The 13098-nt window shown below is 36.3% G+C and overlaps 1 protein-coding gene across 2 annotated transcripts in view; it reads right to left on the bottom strand.

Annotated features, from left to right (window-relative positions):
* Positions 1 to 13098, bottom strand: part of SLC4A10 (solute carrier family 4 member 10) — a 121148-nt gene that overhangs the window by 16168 nt on the left and 91882 nt on the right. For both annotated transcript variants that reach the window (XM_062579218.1, XM_062579219.1), the window contains 4 exons: positions 6146 to 6251; positions 2995 to 3156; positions 2641 to 2754; positions 1987 to 2148 (listed from right to left, as the gene is read on the bottom strand). In XM_062579218.1, coding sequence (XP_062435202.1) covers positions 1987 to 2148; positions 2641 to 2754; positions 2995 to 3156; positions 6146 to 6251 — 544 coding nt within the window. The remainder of the gene's footprint in view (positions 1 to 1986; positions 2149 to 2640; positions 2755 to 2994; positions 3157 to 6145; positions 6252 to 13098) is intronic.

The following is a 13098-nucleotide window of genomic DNA, read 5'->3' as shown; positions in this document are numbered from 1 at the left end:
AGGATCCCTGTGTTAGTCATATACTCTGTAAAAATACCAACATGAGGGTGTCGCTTTGTTTTTTTGGGGTAACACTCAATAAAACTCTTTAGTCAAACCTTAATACATTCGAAAGAAGACTGCAGATTCAGCCAGCATTTTACAATGACCAATGATCTACATAAAGTTTGGTCATATAAATGCTTGTTACTATAGCTGGAAGGGATTTTTCTTTGCTATTTTAGTAAATATCCAGGAATATCACACAGCTGTAAGCAAAAGCTCAAATTGTTTTTCCTTTAAAAAGCCAAGGTAGTGGGTTATCTCCATAAAATTTTGCAATATGGCAACCAATCCAATGTCATGGTCTGATGAAGCAGTGATGTTCATGCAAACAATATGAATATGTTGAACCATAATTTTGCCTGTAAACCCATGCAAATGCCTTTTGACATAAAAAAAGTAACTAAACTAAACTTGGAAGGATTTGCTACAGACAGTGCCAAAAGCTGAAATGTGCACTATTCAGAATTTGCTATGGAAGTATAAAAAAAGAGGGGGGAAATGAGTTGGAAGCAAACAAATCATTTCTTTTTGAAGACAACTTTTATTTCTAAAATGGGAAGTGTCTGGGTTTATGAAAATGTAAGCCACATATCAAAATGAAAATGCCATCTTAATTTACTTACATTATTTAAAAAGAGAACTTCATATAAAGCAAAAGAAAATGAAAAGAATCAGCTCTAGCAACATTCTCTCACTCCCCAAAAGTCTTACCTCCAAAACACATCTCAACAAACTCAGAGACGTGCCAAACAGAGATATTAGTTATATGCATAATGCACACAAAGAAAGACTTTAATTCTAAACCCTAACAGAGACACCTTTTTTTACCTTCTGACACATTTAAGAGGAATGTATCTGCTAATGCATACAGAATCCGAGAGCTTTTCCTCACATTCATACATGATCTGAGGAACCTGACATATGGGAGGAAAAGGAAGCATAGCAACAGGTGATGCTACACCAGACCCCAGCAAAACTAAAACGCAGCAAGACAAGGGGGCAGCCAGGAGGACCATCTGACTCCCAGATGCCAGTGCTGAAAAAACACATTCCAAAGCTTGGCAGCAAATTCCTGCATCTGTCAAGTTAACCACATGCAATGCTATGGATTGACATGAAGAACCAGGCTGACAAAGAGGGCAAAAAAAGAACATATCAAATGTCACAATCATCCAAGAAGAAGCACTGCAAAGTGAAGGTTGCAAATGCATTTGCTAAAGCAACTTGGGATTGGATTGCTGCTTATTAAAAGTATGTCAAAAAAAAAGCCTAAGCTTGCTGCATATACATGCAGAGAAACCTGCTGTTAGATTTTGCCCAACAGTTTTTCAAAGGGGTGATGTCCCTTTTTCTCTCTCCATCTGTAGGCATCTAAAGTGTTAGAGAACAGAGCAGGATGTTGTCCTATGGCATTTTAAGAACCCATTGTGCCTCTGAAGCTCACTTTTATTCTACTTCCTTTAAGAAAGGAAGGGCAGGCAAAAAAAAAGGATGGAGGAACCACACAGAAAGATGGAGGAATAAAAAACTTTGTATCATAAAATAACCCCTGAACAGCTTTTCAAAATTCAATCTAGTAGCAAAATACTGTCAATATCTGGAGAAAATAATGAACATTATGGTACTTAAAGAAACAGTTACCTTCCAGATTTTCTTTAGGTGAATGTATCTAATACCTCAAATAAAGTATTGTCTAGACTGCTTTCTTGATTCTGAATCTCTGTTCCAAATCACATTAGTAAAGACTTTCATAAGGCAGAGAATTTCTGTCGCAGGACACAAGTATTATGTAGGCCAATAGAGAAAAAGTACAGCAATTTAAAGGACTGCTAAATAACACACAGTAAATTAACCATCTCTGAGTAAATGAAAGAACATATACACAAACATATGACCTGAAGCAGAAAATAAAAGTGAAAATGTAACTATTTGACTGCATACCTTAAGTTTGTGTTCTTTTCTATTTATAATGACAGCTGTGATCTGCTGGTCCATAAAGATAAGGATAGTACAAAGCAGGGCTGGAATTACAGCAGCTATCACTGTCCACCAAGGATTAGGCCCCAGAGGTGTAATAAACCAGCCACGATCATCTCTGGTGGGCTATAAAAACACAGTCATGCATGATCAGTTAGAACTCTAAGGATTATTAACATTTCAACTTCACAAGATTATACAAAAAAAATTCCTAGGATATGATTTGCTTTAAAATTAACAAACAATCTCTATACATTAGACCACAGAAAAATTCTAGATTTAATACCAAAAAAGAAAAGGCATATACTAGAAAACCATCTATGACACTGCAGACATGGCTGTATTCAATTCAGTGAACCAAGATCTCAAAGGGAGCCTCAGAACATGACAGTAGCATGGGATTTGGATAATTTCAGCCTGTTTGGTCCCCACATAGAAGACGCAAGGAAGTATGAAGGATCCTCAAATACAGAAGTCACTAATCACAGAGCTTGTACTGTATTTGGAACACACAAAAAATCACAATAGCATCACTACTCCCTGATTATGAAAATAAAAATCCACTAAGCACACTATGTTATCAAAATAATAAGACAGTGCAATTTATCAATAAATTACCTTAAAAGCATTTGGAACCTGAAGCTTTGGTGATGGGATCCCAATGGCGTAGTCAATTAAAACCATGGACAAAATAGTGAGAAAGACTGCAAAATCACTGACAACAGATCGCACCTATGAATATCAAGAGAAATGACAATTTTCACAAAAACATTCATGTGTGATTTAGGACTTGCTTCTCTTTACAGTTTCAAGGCCTGTTTTGCTTACAGTTAAAACTACATGTACTCTGGTACAATTCTGTAATAGTGAAACCACAGGGTTCACCAGCAGTTACTTAAACTTGCAATACAGATGCAGTTCATGCTTGCAAGTAACTAATGACAACTTTTGAATTAACCAAATTGCACATACCTTTGTTGGAAAGTATCGACTAGTTTTGAACTGCTTCAGTGTGGATGACAGTGTTACTGTAGAAAAGAATAAGATGACAGACCAGAAGAGGACATCCGGAACATACGGGCCATGATGACCACAGGCTCGTCCAACAAACTCTCCATGAAGCTTCTTACATTCCTAACAGGGAGAACAAAAGTAGGAGTTTTCTGAAAAGTCCATGTTTATGCTGCTATTTTTTCTCCTATTACTTTCCTAAATTACAAACAAACTAGACTGCATTACTAAAGACAGTAAAATCATTTAGATACTTAATAATTAAAATGTGTAGTAGTACTGTATGGAAAAGTCTCAAATCTTATGACATTATGAACCAAAAGCAAAAGTCAAACATAAGCTTTCTTCATTTCAGAATGAAGCACATATTACATGCACAAATATGACTTCATAAAGAATCTCTTTTTTAAAAGCAATATTTAATGAATTGAGATATACCAAAAATAAAAATCTTTTACATACAATCAGATTTGTTTCAAACCATTCAAGTACAGTTATTTATTTGCTGTTTTCAAATATACTTCCTAATTCCTCCGAAAAGAGGAAGGAGAAGTTCCAAGGCACCAAGACAAAGGCTGCTCCTAGTGCGTTGTCAAGAATTGCTGCTTTGTTTTAAGCCAGGCCACTCACGGAAGAGCTGCTTCGGTATAGATATTAGCCTAAGAAGAAACTAATACATTTAATACCACATGGGGGCAGCACATTCCATAAAATTATGTTTTTCTAAAAAGTGATCTGGTAAAATGCAGCAAACCTCCAAAATCTGTAACATTAATGCTATCGAATACAATTTATAATCAAATATGCAAATACAAAAATAGAATAAATCTCTAGTATTTCTCCATTATCATCCACTAGTTGTTTAAAGACATGCTTGTTCCAGTATAAGAAACAGAGAAATACAGTACAGCTATAAAACTGAGCGCTATAGTTTCTGGACTCTGAATACTTCCCTTCTCCTTCCACAACCTATTCCCCCTGCCAATACCCCATATTAAGCAAAAAAAAAAAAAAAAAAAAAAAAAAAAAAAAAAAACAACAACAACAAAAAAAAAACTCAGCAACCACAGTAACCAGAATAGGATATTCCAAATAGCAATATCCTGCCAGACTCTTTTGCTATCAAATAAATCATGTCATTGACTCATCACATTTGTGGCTTGATTCAGTATGAGAAACATTGGCTTTGAACAAAGGCTGATTTAAAAAAAAATGTATTGCTCTTTGATGACTATGAGACAAAAGGCTGTAAAACATTTTATATTGGCATAGCAGTACATATGATGCTTTGCCTGAAATAAAGGTGTTAGGTGGAAGAAAAATAGTTCCAGGGACTCCAGAAAAAATTCTCAAGATTTTGGGACATCAAACGGAAAACTGGTGCTGACCTGAGCTAGACCTTAGATGTTCCCACAGCACAGAGATTATTTTAATCAGGTAACAATAGGCATCTACACACTACCTGAAATAGATTTTGTTAGTATTAATGTTCTGATCACACACAGTTTGTCTTAGATAGCCAAAGAAATTCTGGTCTTTCTGTGGTCTTTCAGAGAAAGTGCTTGTCTTCTTTCCTAATCAACCTGGGTTTTAGCAAGTAACTTATAAATCAGACATATGAAGCAACAGGAAGAACTTAGCAACAGGTAAGAGAGTGGAATTAGGCTGACCAAATTATTATACACAACTATGTCTAATATTTTAGTACATCTCAGTAGAATAGGAGAATTGAGGTTTCCTGAATATGTTTGCAGAGAGCAAATATATACAAGTAGGAAGAAATTCAGATATTTGATAACCATAGGGACCCATGGGAAAAGTTGTTCAGTTATGCTGTTACTCATGTAAACTCAAGTTTTGGCAATAAGCGTTTGAGGAGAAGTTTTAAAGGGTTTTATATAATTCAGCAGGTCTTTTACATTTATAGTTAAAACAAAATCTGTTATTTTAAATCTCCTCAGCTGCAAATGTACTCTGAAAAACACTGTCAGAGATCTGAGAAAGTGAGAGGAGGAGTCTGCCCCTGCACAGATGCTCTTAGAGTGTGCTGAAATTTTGAGAATATGCATTCTAGATTGCTGGAATCCCTCAGGCCAGCAGTTCTCAACTTTTTCTGTGCTGTTGCGACACCAACAGAGGTGAGGAGAAGTCCTTACTATCTAGACATAGCAGTCATGGACGATAGTTCCTGCTTAACTGCTGAAAGAAGAACACCTGTTCTTCTGCATTTCTGCCTTTTAAAGAAAAAATAGTATCCACTGAAGATGGTCTTCTGGATTGGCATTGTAAAGTTTCATTTGGTTATGCCAAGGAAAATGTTAACTCCAAATTAGTTTTGAAAGAGCTCCTCTAGTTTTGTGTCTTTTGTACCAAGTTCTTTTTGGCTTCGTAATGAAATGATCTTTTTATGAAAAAAAAAGCAGTGACCTCGCCTCAAAATGCCATTTTTATTAAGCTGTAAAGGTGCTTTAAAGATGGAAAATCTGAAGCAGTAAATCCTTTATACCTAGTCAAAGCAGTGTATCATTTAGAAACAAGTTACATATGCAATGTCTCTCAAGCTATCTGCAATTTGTTCCCCCTCCCACTCTGAAAGAAAATTTACATAACTCAGTCATAAATAACACCGAAGGCCTAGAAAAGAGAAAAATTTGGTCAGCAAACAGAAATTTTACATTTCTCCTCCCTCCTCTCCACTACAGCCTGAAAAGCCATAGAATGTTTTAGGGAAATAAAAGCTTCTGGAGGCTTTCTACCCAAGGAAACTTGGTTTTGCCATCTGGCAGAATTTAGGACAAATCCGTTGTCACTTGATGTGCTTAGATCTCAAACTCTTGTGCTAGTGTGTCAAGAAGTTTTCAAAATGGGACACAAAATGTACATATTTGCTTTAACATGTACTATCAAAGACAGCACAGTATTCTAGCAAAAGGCTATGAGATAATGCTACAAAGTCAATATCTTTGTTCAGTGAAGTATCTCATAGGTTTTATTTGAACAAATATAGAAACAGATAGAGCAGTATTTTTTTCAGTATAATATTTGCTGCGGTAGGACAGATAAAATTATTTATGCTTGTGCCTTTATTTATTGGTCCCAGTATTTCACTTACTGACACAGTTAGGTTCCCCCATGGCACAGCAGATGCAGATATATTGTAGTCATGCCAGTATTGCAAGGTTTTATTGCTAGGATGTTCTGGTTCCACACAATTGCATCTGAAAAGACAAAAAACGATATTTTTTTCCTTACTAATAAAAGATGTATCACATATGAATCCAAATTATTTGTCAACATTATGACATATTAAAATTGTGCTCTACTTTGCCATATAATTTTAGTTTAAATTAATTCAGTAAATGCATGCTTTGAAGCAGTTGTAATTCTGTAGCTAGTGCTATTGCTAGAGTATAATTTGCCGTGAAGTGTGTATGCATATATAGTACGTAACGTGACATATATAACCACTCTTCACAATAATTTTTCCTCCTGTTTTGTTCTATTCTACTGATATCTCTAGGTTTCACTGAGAGCATATTACTGAGAACGTACCAGTGCTGTTCCACTCCCTAATACCTAAACTTTCCTCCGTGGAGATTAGGTACTATGCACAGCTCTAGGCCAAAACATATCTCAAGTGCAAACTGTATTCTGTCCCTTTCTCTTTCTTAAAATGTCTTTGAACGAAAAAATGCCTAACTCCGTGGCCAACTATCAGGACTCTGCAAGATCACCAGCACTTAAAGCTCTGTATCCATTGTTTTTCCTTTCCCCACAACTGCTTTAAAAGCATGCTTTTCATTTTAAAATGTGCATTTTAACATACCAAAGGTTAAGAGGCAGTGTGGGAGGACAACACTTCAAAGGCAATTTAAAATCAAAATTAAGCCTTTAAATCCTCTGAAGCAACTGTGGGAGGCTTTTTCTTTGGTAAGGCCTTCAAAATATGCAGGATATTCTGTAGGTTCCAAGATGCCAAGTTTGCTTTGCAATTCTCTCTAAATTAACCCTGCTTTAAAAATCTATGGTACTATCTCTCCTGCCAGCATTTTAATTAGCTAATGATGGCTGCAAAATAATACTGCATTCCCCTTTCCAATAAAGTTTTCAGGAGTAACTGGGGCCAGGATAACTTCTGCCTGCAGAGCTGAGAGTCTTTAGGCATACATTTGCGTTCTAGCTCTGGAATATCATTTTATTCACTTAACTAAGCTACCACTTTTCTCTATAGCTGTTTATCTGTCCACAAAATGAGGATGAAAATTCTTATCTAGCTTTGTAATATTCTCCATATATGAAATTCTGCCATCTATATTATGAGTAGAGCGCTACTGTATTTCCATTACAATACTATACATGTGACATCACAGCTGCATTTAATATATATACACAGAGAGATACAGATTGTCTTTGTGCAACTCTTTGGTTTTATTTTAAATGCAGCTATTTACAAAAGAAAGAAAAAAAACCCTTACAGCCCATGAACAAAACCAACCAAACAGAAAAAAAGCAATAGCATTCAGAGGAACAGAGGGCCTGAGCCAAAAGACACTGAAGTCTACTGGATCTTTCAAGCAGACTTAACATGCTTTGGATCAGGCCCCAAGTGCAGAATGAATGCGTGTTCAAAGTGTAGTTAAAAATATTACAAAATGGTTTAAATGAAGCATGTCACTAACAGTGAGTTAAAGTAGCATAGTAAAGTCAATACACAGTACGTCTATGTTATTGCAAGGGGACATTTGAGGTTCATGCAACGATACAGATGTGGCTATTTCAGGTTACTATTGTTTCCTGTGAACACAGAAGCTCCCTGCCCCCTTTTGTCCATCGCTGATCGCAGACTGGCCAGACGCTGGGCGATGGCCCATTGGGATTTGATTACAGTAGGCCAAGGTGACGTGGGCTGTTCAATCACAGTCACTTTCTCACTAGAAGGGAAGACTGTGCATGTCACCAATACTATATTATATAGCTACACTTGCTGCAAATTGCAAAGTTACATTTAAACATTAGAGAAGTTATTATTTTCTAGTTCCTTACAGTCAGAAACATGGCAATTGAAGCTATGACTTAATATAGCTCAAGTAATTCACCTTTGATGAGATCCACACCACTTATTCTTTTATCAACAGCACTTTCCTCCTTTGCAGGGAATTAGCATTCCAATCTAGCCTTTATGAAGTGTCATAGGCATTTACTGACAGCAGATCATTCATCAGCAAATCATATGTACAAACTCAGGCCATAAAGACCAAAATCTTCATCCTGCACCGTCACAGCTTATGTCACTGAATGGGTGCAAAATTAGGCCCTAACTGTAAAGATCAAATCCTGTATTTTACTAGAGAGGTAAAATTAAAATCAAAGTAGTTGTTTACTGTGTGAAAAGTGAGCATGTTCTGACTATCCTGGTTTATTTAATATCACCAGGACAGAATAATTATTAAAACTGCCTTGATGCTGAAGAAGTGCTAAAGGACACAGTAAGGTATTTCAAGTACTATCTCTTCAAACAATGAGCTCACTGTTCATAATATTATACTGTGTTGTTTCCAATACAATATGTCCTCTGGCAACAACGACATTTTATCATGGTATAACTATCTTCCACCAGCATGCTAATTGCCTAGCACTACCGAAAAAGGGGATAGTAAGACAATCTCTGTCCAGCCTAGAAAATACAACCAGAGGTCTCATTCAGTCCCAGAACATAAATTATTAGGATTAACAACCACAAGGTGACATTTCATAGCAGATGAAATTGCTGCAATAATGACTATTTCCGAAACACAACTGACCTACAAGGATGAACTTGCATTAGCAAAATAAGGCTTTCTACTTTAATCTTTTTAAGCTGTTAGTCTCTTCTGTTGTCATTTTTTACTGTAATGGAGAGGTCAGCTCTCAGGACAAGAAGTAAAATACAGTGAATTGTGAACAACTAAAACATTTCTGTTTTCTTGATAGAACTCTTAAGGTTGGAGTAAGCAAAAATTTACTGCCTCTTGAAAGTTCAAAGGTTCTTAAGTCCCTATGCTTGTAAAGGTTTAAAGGGCTAAGCACCTGCCCAATATAAGAGATCTCTTTGGAGTTTATACTCCTTTCGCATCAAACAGCAAGAAACTACATGTACACCGTACAATTACATTCTCACATTCAGCTCCAAATACAGTAAGAACTGAGCAACATTCTCCCATGCCTTTCAGTCATAAGGAGTCAATCATCTTTGTTATGTTAAAAGATACAGAAAGATTCATTATTTTTAATTCTCCTTCAGCACAGCCAGGAAGAAACAACTTTATTCATGGCTAAAACAAAAACAGGAAAGAATTTCACGTGGTCATTATGGCAAAAATATAGGTGTCATTACAGCAAAGAAAGAATAAATAACAAAAATCTCCAGTATCAATCTCATGCTATACCTGCTTCATCAGAATGATGACAGAACAATTCTTTTTCACATCTTTGCACTTCTGGCCACTGCAAGACATTTTGAATTCCTGTAAACAATTCAGATGTCTAAATACGGGTGACATTTTAGATACCCCATGGTATCTATGACACCCGTGCTGAGTTGGCACACATTTGAGACAGTTACTCATGCCTCTGTGAAACATCATCTGTAGGATATGATATCTAAAATGGCCCTAGATATCAGGTGTAGGTCATTCCCTTCTATATCTAACATATCCTTATTTTGCAACAAGGCAGAGGTTGGTGGAGCTTGCAATGAAGAAGCTTTCATCTAGGATGTTCAAATGTCCTATATAGCCTATCGCAAAGTGCCTTATAAAACTGGTTGACTAAATCATTTCAGACAACACAATCTCCAGTACATGCATGAAGACTGTTTTAAGATCAGAACTGAGAAAAGGAGAAGTAACAGGAAAATAATGGCCCTAAGCTGCTAGCTACAAAAATAATCAAAGTAAGGAGGCATTATGCCCTTTTTATCTTCCAAGGTGCTCGAGAAATCATTGGCAGATCAGGATGGGAAACACAGGTGGACGAGAAAGAATGAGTTTTACAGCTGGCTGATGCACTGCTATCCCTGTGAGCCTGTACCTCTCTCTTTCAGAGGAGGATGAAGACTTCAATTAAATCTTCAACACCAGACTGTTACAGTGTAGGCCCTGATGTCACCCCCTTCCCTTCTGTGCCATCCTAGCCTCCTCACATTTTTTCCCTCATTTTTCCTAGCTCTTTTTGCTTTTATTTTCTAAGTCTAAGTTTCACAAGTTTCATAACTTGAGGTAGCCAACATAACTTCACTGTGTGCAATGTTTCCTATACATCTTATCCTGTTTTCAAAGTACAAGGTAAGATTTGACAACAGCAGCTTCAGGACATCTCAAATAACCAGCAGTGTCCTTTTCTCTTCCCCAAGGGGATAGCTAGCACCAAAAAGATTGTCTATATTATCCCTCTTCCTTTGGACACAGTGAAAATGAATAAAGGCTTGGAAAATACAAACCTGGTACTTCATATGCGAAATAAGTTGAGTTTTTTCCTCTTTTGTAGGTAAGCAACAAAATGCAAAATATTTCTAAACACAGTTGTTGCCCAACAACTAGTCTTGTGAAAGGTTCTGTACTCAAAATACTCAATCTTGACTATACTTTCCTGTTTTACTGTAAAACAAGAAACTTATTAAATTATCATAGGTCCTGCAGGGGAATCCCTCTCATTCCCATCTCTTGCATACAGTTCCTCAGGCTTGTTCTTCACCATGTGCTTATGACATTCCTTGACCTGTCATGCACTATCTCCTCCCTAGGCATTTAAAAAACGAGCAAGATATTAACAGCAAATACTAGCCAATTCCACTGCCATTAGAGCTAACTTAAAAGCTTGCAACAAGGATCTCATCCAGTATTTTTGTGAGTAAAACACACTTAAATGGTGAAGTTCCTTTGGAAGCCTTATGGCCACTCAGCCATAAGCAGTTACCATTTTACAGCTTAAGTGTGTTCAACTCATACGGCACCATTCTGGAGCACCATTTTTTCCAGCATACGCATGCTGCCAGCTGTATAGCTCTTTATCCTACCCAAAGATCTGGCCAATAAAAGGTGTAACTGCAGTTTTTTCATAATAAGCCAACATAACATTTCCTCTTCCTAGAACAGCAAGACCTCTTTTTAGCTCACTTAAGTTAGAGAATGAGATTTGTTCAATATGAATATATATTATATTAAAAGGCAAGTATGAAAAATAAGTTATAAAACGTGCTTGTTTAAACAATATATCTCATTGAATTTGAGAACACACATTCGGTTATATGAGTAGAAAGGCTTTTTCCCTAAGAAAGGGATATGCTGTATAGGGTTTGCTGCGTACTGTAACATAACAGACAGAATAAGAACATGGTATGAGAAAGGAAGGCAACATCACTAATTTAACAGTAATGTGTTAGAACATATGCATAAGCATTGCTTATGTTGCATTTACAACATTGAAGGAAGGCTCACAAATAGCAGAATGCCATGCATTTTTAGGTTGTCTCCAAATATATCATTTTCAGGGATGTTATGGGCACTTGCAGATCTCTTTTGTTCATGTAATAGCTGCTACAGGAAGGAGATAACAGCAGTATCATAAGCCTCATCTTCTCTGTCATTCCATACCTACAACACCCGTATGTCCCTAGCATTATATTTATCATATTCCTCTTCATGTCAATATTAATAGCAATGAAGCCAAAGTCCTGGCGGAGAAAAGACTGGAAATAAAATAGTTAATGCTGGTGGGAAATAGACTTGTCAGTCAAGTTCTATCTTCAGTTCACAAAATGCTTTCAAAGCATAACTGTCATGGTAAGATGGGGATTTTTCTTTATTTATTCATGTGATCTCTCATACTGAATTAGACCATTAAGTTTTTAATTTATTGTAGCCCATCTCCGACAATCATGAACATCGGTGGGTATTTGACTATATTCAGTTTAGTCTGTGAAATGGAGGAGGAAATCAGAAGAGCCTATAAAAGCATCTGATGATGCATTCAACACAACAATTTCATATATACACATAGATAAATCTGGGGGTAAAATTGATGTAATAGTGAAGAAATCCCAAAAAATCAGGTTTCTTTTTATAGCATAGCAGAAGGATAAATGTTGCTTTGTCAAGGGGAAAGTGCAAAACAAATGCATAATTACATTATAGTTTTGTTAACCTTGCCTATCATTCATAACAGTTAGTCCTTATTTGTTCTCTGGTGTAGAACACACTCTATGCATCCATAGCATGTAACAGTCCTACATAGAGCGTAATGTGCAAAAAAGTAGTGTAATTACGTGGGAAGCATTCTTTGTTTTGACAATTCATCTGAAAACTTTCAGTAAGTTCTCATCCTTTCCAAGGGAAAATAAATAAATAAATAAATAATGAAAAGCCATCTACCTGGGGAAAAAAGATTCAGTATAATAGGGGTTTAGGGATGATACACTGCACATGTGATGTGGCCAGTATGATTTTTAACTGCTCGAAGAATGTAGTGTATACACACAAAGATGCTGTAAGAAAACAACCCAACAACCCAAGGATTTTACACAAACCTTCTTAGATTTTGAAGTCCTGGTGTTGACTGGTTAACAATTACAAACTAAATGCTGTAGAGAACTGCTTAGCAAGGAGATCCTTTTATAAACTGGGGCAATAGACAGTAAAAAGAATGAAGCAGGACAGGCACCTATTGGACTCAATGGAAAGAGAAACACAAAAATGAGTCCACTGTGTTGGGCAGGGACAGAGATATCCTCCCAATAAATAAATAAATAAATAAATAAAAAGGATTCAAGGTTTTGACACGGAGCAAAAGAAACCAGCAATTGCACTTCATCGTAAGAATTGCATGATTCTGGGAACAGGGAAATCCATATGGTTAATGATAGAGGATATAACAGTTACTTGATTATAGAAAAAGACTGTAAGGAATGAGGAAAGAAAATCTACATTCATATTTGAATTCAAAGAAATCATTACATTAACATGAATTAACTTACATACCTGAGATTGTAATAAGAAATCCCTATAAACCAAAGTGACTTTCTGATATGCT

This window comes from Rhea pennata, chromosome 6, assembly GCF_028389875.1.
Source record: "Rhea pennata isolate bPtePen1 chromosome 6, bPtePen1.pri, whole genome shotgun sequence".
NCBI lineage: Eukaryota > Metazoa > Chordata > Aves > Rheiformes > Rheidae > Rhea > Rhea pennata.
This window is presented reverse-complemented; position numbering and strand designations above follow the sequence as displayed.